Genomic DNA, 6,523 nt, shown 5'->3' with positions numbered 1-6,523 from the left:
GCTGGTTGTTTTTGTTGCTTTGCTTTGTTCTTCGCGTTTTTCGTTTGCACTTTGGGTCGTTCATGAATTACGCGACAGGCTGACACAGCTGCGACGTGTACATGGGGCTGAAACCTAGGGGCAAGACACTGTGCAAACGAGAGCAACTCTGAGAATTTCTGAGTATTGAGGGATTTGCATAAAAGTGCACGCGGTCTATCGCTTCTGAAAGGTACAGCCGCGGTTTTCACTCCCAGTTTACTTCATCCTTATGGGAAATAACATTGCGGCGTTTCCTACGGTGCGGCTGTTCCTTTCGAAAACGATAGACCGCGTGAACTTTTGTGCAAAGCCCCTTTTTGAAACATTTCAACGACCGCGCGGTGTTTACGTTTCAAGAAATCTGACAATAACTCTTTTTGTCGATGATCGACGAAATTTTATTGAAAGACATCCCCAAAACTGCAATTTTCATTCAGCACACGCAACACTTTGCAGTTTGACATTGGTGCCAGATCACACTGGTATAAATGGGAGAAATTCTGAGGAACTGTGAGGAATTCTGAATAACACCTCGAACACAGATTTGCTCTCGTTAGATCTGTTCTGCCCCTAGGTCCTGCCCCTAGAATATTCCAGAATATGTAAGCTATTTTTTAAACATTCCATACAAGATTCTAGGAGGTGTCTGGCATAGAGATAAGTGACATTTCTACTCACGAACACTAGCGTGAATTTTTCCATACACAAAAATGCACGCTAATTCAAAGGCTATTCAGATTGCATATGCAAATATTACCCAATTGATTTGGGTAAAACGGCTAAATAATGATAAAACTAACAACCGGGGTAAGAGTGCATATATTTTCCCCCAAGTTTCACAACTACATCTACAAAAGAGACACGCACACATTTGAACGTGAATACCACTATTTCTGTTAGTTTAGTCCATGGCCCACAATGCTATTTTGGAAACCCTAATGAAAAGTATCATAAAAATACGATAAATTTTATTGTTACAAAACAATTTTTTCAAAAAATATTCACCATTAAACGTATTGTACAAGGGGTTGGTCACTCGGCACAATGTGCCCGGGCACACTTCGGCACACTCGTCGGCACATTTCGGCACACTTGCCGGCACACTCTAACACATGCTTATTCGGATCAATGCGTGAATTAAATGAAATGGGAGCACTGTAGCTTTCTGTCACTGCGACTGCTGCAGCTAGAGTAAAAAGTAAATAGAATGTTGGATTGACTTCAAGAACTTAGAATTCTCTTGAGATATCATTAATTTTGTTTTTGAAGCGCAACAGTATCTTCACTCAAGTCTTTGGCAGTATATCAGTTTTGAAAAAAATCACTATTTCCTGGGCATCTTTAGCAGATAGTTAGTTGCAAGTAAGTTTGGTAACGCTCAGGCTTGGATATGAATAATTTAAGAGCAACACTCTACGTGGCATCTCCAAGAATTTCAGCTCTAGCAGTTAAAATTCATTCGCATAGAACGCATATAACAGTTCTGATGAAGATGCCCAACTCACGTTCATTTAAAGTTTTCAATTAACTCATAAACTGTCGAAGATTCAAATCGTGATTATATTGTTGCGTTAATATATGATAAAATGAAAAATATGTTTTACCCACAGGCAAATCGAAACCTTGTTCACTCACCATTGTACCTAGTCAATGTACAGCGAAGGGTATATTCTTTTGGGAAACTTCTACACTGTGATTCCGGTTGGAATCCCTAAACCCAAGCCTAAACCTCAACATACACAAAAATCGGCCATAGACTACTGTATGTATTACACACATCCAATAGCCCTGGCTAACACAAATGGATTTAGAACACAAAAGCAAACTCGTTTGACAAATTAATACAAAATGGTTTATTAAAGCGCTAAAGAATTGTTTTTTTTTTTCACTTAGGGGCGATTTCTTCACCCTGGCTTAAGCGTTAAGCCAGGTTTAACTGTATGGGTAAGCCTGGCTTACCGGTTAAGCCGAGGTGAAGAAATTGGCCCTTATTGCATTAAACTGGGGACATTGATCTGTCTTGCGTTTGCTCTAGTTGCTTTTCGTTTTTCTGAGCATTAGCTGATTAAATTGATTTCCCTTCTACAAAACAAGGCCGGGTTTACTAACTGAGCAATTATTGGGTTCTTTAGCCGTTTTCTGGTGGAGGTCAAAATGTGTCAAAAACAACGGCAGCATGGCGCCAGTAAGTAAGATTGAAATCGCTGTATCTGTTGGTTCGGTTGCCTCCGTGCTAGGTATTGAGCATCAGTTCCGGCAAAATGTGGAATGTTGCCACGTCCAGGAACGATCCTGCTGAGAACAGCCTCGCGATGCCTTCTGCTAATTTCTAAGAATATCAGCAAGCGAGGTGGAGCTAGAATAGCAGCACGTCCTACCGTATTCATTGTTGTTCAATTTCTTCTTGTAGAAGAAAGGAAGTAATCCAACTATTCCTAAAGCTGCAGGAGATTTGTGCAGCATAATGAGCAGGAACACAGTTCTCTCGACGTCGGTGGAAGCTGCTACTTCGGTTGGTGGAAGTTTGGGTGGAAGCTCGGGTGGAAGCTGCTACTTCGAGGCCCACTTCGTCAGCCGCCGCGTCAATCATCGATAAGATACCTGATCGGTGGACATCATCAATTTGCATCCTAGCACCAGCAGGCCAATCATAGACGAGTGCTCATCCGCATTATGCCGTTGATCCGGAGCTTGCCCGTAGCCTTCGTCTCTAGTTTACTCTCGTCGAACGCAGATCAATTTCCTTCCGGATTGATGACCATGGCTACGAGCGGTGCTGCTCCGAAGAACGACAAATTCTTCACTGTCTGCTGGAACGGAAAAATACTTCATTTATTCATAACACTTCCAATGAATCACTCAGAAATTTTCATGATTAGATTTCGGTAATTTTGTAGCTAATTTAAAATACCTTCGTCGCACCCGATGTTGTTTTGTTTACGAACAGATCGCCGCATGAAACAACACTTAAAATTGACATGGTTGCCAGATATCAACAAAATTATACTTTGACAGTTCTTGCACGCTAAACGAGTTCGGCACAAAAATGGGCACAATTGGGCACAGCTTCGGCACAACCGGCACAGTTCGGCACACTATCGGCACATTGAAGACAAAAGTAGATGTGCTGAGCGACCAACCCCTTGGTATTGTAATTTACACGGCACACTCACCATCACCCCTATTGTTCTATACCATTCGGCGAATGGGTAAATGGCTAGGGGCAAGACACTGTGCAAACGAGAGCAACTCTGAGAATTTCTGAGTAACTCTTTTTACCAATGATCGACGAAATTTGTCGAAAGACATCCCCAAAACTGCAATCAGCATTCAGCACATGCAACACTTTGCAGTTTGACATTGGTGCCAGATCACACTTTGGCATAAATGGGAGAAATTCTGAGGAACTGTGAGGAATTCTGAGCAACACCTCGAACACAGATTTGCTCTCGTTAGATCTGTCCTGCCCCTAGGTAAATGGCACTTTTACAATAAAAAATGGTGGTCGTTATGTATCTTTTCAATTTTCAAAAGAAAACAAAATATCTTAATGTTTTTTCATTGTTTTTACAATACAAATACAATTAATTGAATGGCGTCAAATGAATCGTTGTTACAATAAAAATACAATAATATTTGTTGTTATTTGTAAGCAGTTTTCGCTTTTGGAAATCCATAGAATTTATATTTCCCGCTAACATTTATATCCAGCATTTACGAGCACTAACGGCCGCCAGAATGATATGCACATTTTTAGGATAAGAATCAAACACTCTGATGTCTGTCTCTTGGTCTGTCTGGTATGTATTGCTTGGCAGCTGTTGATAAGATCTATCTTCAATCTTTTCAAATAACTGCCAAATATCACAAGTCAGACCTCAGGTCGTATGATCCATACCATAAATCGTTCACAATTCATGTGGCCATTAGTATCTGTAAATGCTGCACTGGGAAAAAAAAATCTTCATTCCTTCTATGTGTCCGGGACATGGATTTTTGCAATGGGGGTAAACAAATGTTTTCCATTGGTGCGACTCATACTTTTGATGAGGCACTATACAGCAGCGACTCATACAATTTAGAGCACATACTATTCATGCGCTAATTTTCCTGCGTAATCGGGTATTGGTTGCATATACTTTGGATGTGGTTTGGCACATGGATATTTTCCATTAAGTATGAGGCAATTTTCCTGAGTGTGGAGAAAAATGTTACCGAGAAATATGAATTCTTTGGTTTTTCAAAGGCGAAATCTGTTTACATAACAACAAATATTATTGCATGTTTATTTTAATATCGGTTCAATTGACCCCATTAAACTAATTGTATTTGTATCACCGACGAACCGACGTGACAGTGGTGTTTCAAAACTGCCCCCCTCAATTTAGCGATCGACCAGCAAAGCGAGCGAACCCTTTTGTCAAATCAGCGCAGACGCGCACCTCTTCCTATATGAACACACGGGGGTTTGGGATCGAGCTAGCAAACAAACGCGAACCGTTATAGAGGTGGCGATAGTGTTCGGCTATTTTTCATCATGGCGTCGCGGACAACAAATTTGAATTTGTCTGTTCTAGCCTAGGGGCAAGACACTGTGCAAACGAGAGCAACTCTGAGAATTTCAGAGTAACTCTTTCTATCGATGATCGACGAAAATTGTTGAAAGACATCCCCAAAACTGCAATTTTCCTTCAGCACACGCAACACTTTGCAGTTTGACATTGGTGCCAGATCACACTCTGGCATAAATGGGAGAAATTCTGAGGAACTGTGAGGAATTCTTAGCAACACTCTTAGCCTTCTCTTTCACTCTTACAAAAATTTTGTAAACAACAAGGCCAAGAAACGTCAAAATCCCATAAAAATCAAAACAATGCAGTGCCCTATAAAACAGAGTCCAAAAAAAATAGTGTACTCTGAACTGAATTCTTATAAGAATCACTAGTGATGTTTTCGTAAATTCTACCACCCACTCTCACCCCCTTTTGACACGCATAAGGTGCTTTGGAATCTCGGTAATCTCAGCTTTGAAACCATCCGTGAAAGATTGTATTTTATTAGTTCCTGAAACCCCAAGCTGGGGGGCTAAGCCCGAGCAAAATATGTGTTTAAAACTAAGTTGCTCATCAAACGTGAGTTCCACCGACGACCAAGAGGATGAAATGAAGCGCGAAAAGGCGAAAACGTCGTCGCCAGCAGAAGAAGCTGGGCTGGACGACAACGATCTACGCAGTGGCGGCGATAAGCTTCCGATAGTGTACCGGCCGGAATATGGGGTGGAGTTTTGCGGTCTTCAGCGGTTACACCCGTTCGATGCTGCCAAGGGCGGTAACATTTACAGACTGCTGAAGGCCGGTAATTTGATTGGGAGTGATAGCGAAGTTCACCGGCCCCGGGAGATTAGCGTTGATGAGCTGCTGGACGTTCACACCAAGCGGTATATTGAGAGTTTGAAGGTATGGGGGTTGCTGGAAGTTGATTGATTGAGGCTAATGATTTTGTTTTATTTTAGTGGAGCGTTAACGTGGCTAAGATAGCGGAGATTCCACCGTTGATATTCGTGCCAAATTACTTCGTTCAGCGTAGCTATCTGCGTCCGATGAGGTATCAAACGTTTGGATCGATCCTGGCGGCCAAGTGTGCTTTGTCGGGTTCAGCCGGGACGGGATGGGCCATCAATCTGGGTGGAGGGTTCCATCACTGCAGTGCAGACAATGGGGGCGGATTCTGTCCCTATGCGGACATTACGCTGATCGTGCGGATGTTGCAATCCAGTGGAAGGGGAATCGATCGAATCATGATCGTGGATTTGGACGCCCACCAGGGAAATGGATACGCGAGAGATCTGATGGACGACAGTGGGGTGTTCATAATGGATATGTACAACTATCGGATCTATCCGAGGGATCACGAAGCCAAGCTGGCGATCAAGAGGGCAGTGGAGTTGAAGCCCCACGTAGGAGATGAAGAGTACTTGCGGAAGCTAAGAAGTAATCTGGCGCTGTCGTTTGACGAGTTCCGGCCGAACTTCCTGATCTACAATGCCGGCACCGATGTACTCAAGGGTGACCCGCTTGGGATTCTGGACATCACTGGTCCAGGGGTGATTGAGAGGGATGAGATTGTGTTCGAGATGGCACGAGATCGAGGAGTTCCCTTGGTAATGCTCCTCAGCGGGGGTTACCTTCGGAGCTCGGCCCGGGTCATAGCGGACTCGATTCTCAATTTGCACGCCAAGAAGTTGCTGCCGGTGGCAAAGTAATGACCTGGGTGGATGAACGACGAACTAATCTAGTCTGAACGGAACGAAATGTGATGCACGCTGTCTTTTGGAAATTGGAAAGCAGTATTATATATAAGATTTAGCTTTAAATGTGCTTTAAACATTCCAGATTTGTATCTTCTAATGTACCGATGCAATCGTTGTACCTATCTATTACCTTCCAATAAACCTGTTTCAAAGATTTATGATTATGCAATGTGATTTTCACTAACAATCCGA

At 42.7% G+C, this 6,523-nt stretch overlaps 1 protein-coding gene across 1 annotated transcript; it reads left to right on the top strand.

Moving 5' to 3' along the window:
• Window positions 1-5,003: 5,003 nt before the first annotated feature.
• Window positions 5,004-6,489, top strand: LOC109432046 (histone deacetylase 11). Its single transcript, XM_019708345.3, has 2 exons — window positions 5,004-5,477; window positions 5,534-6,489. Exons 1-2 carry the CDS (start codon window positions 5,124-5,126, stop codon window positions 6,281-6,283), a joined length of 1,104 nt encoding a protein of 367 aa, XP_019563890.3. The 5' UTR covers window positions 5,004-5,123; the 3' UTR covers window positions 6,284-6,489.
• Window positions 6,490-6,523: the final 34 nt, after the last annotated feature.

This window comes from Aedes albopictus, chromosome 1 (genome assembly GCF_035046485.1).
Source record: "Aedes albopictus strain Foshan chromosome 1, AalbF5, whole genome shotgun sequence".
NCBI classification, from domain to species: domain Eukaryota; kingdom Metazoa; phylum Arthropoda; class Insecta; order Diptera; family Culicidae; genus Aedes; species Aedes albopictus.
This window is presented reverse-complemented; position numbering and strand designations above follow the sequence as displayed.

Bases quoted from the DNA above. Each gene is read 5' to 3' on its own strand.
- LOC109432046 (XM_019708345.3), top strand. From the start codon at position 5,124: ATGTGTTTAAAACTAAGTTGCTCATCAAACGTGAGTTCCACCGACGAC. The intron at 5,478-5,533 runs GTATGGGGGTTG...GTTTTATTTTAG, and splicing joins GGTATATTGAGAGTTTGAAG to TGGAGCGTTAACGTGGCTAA.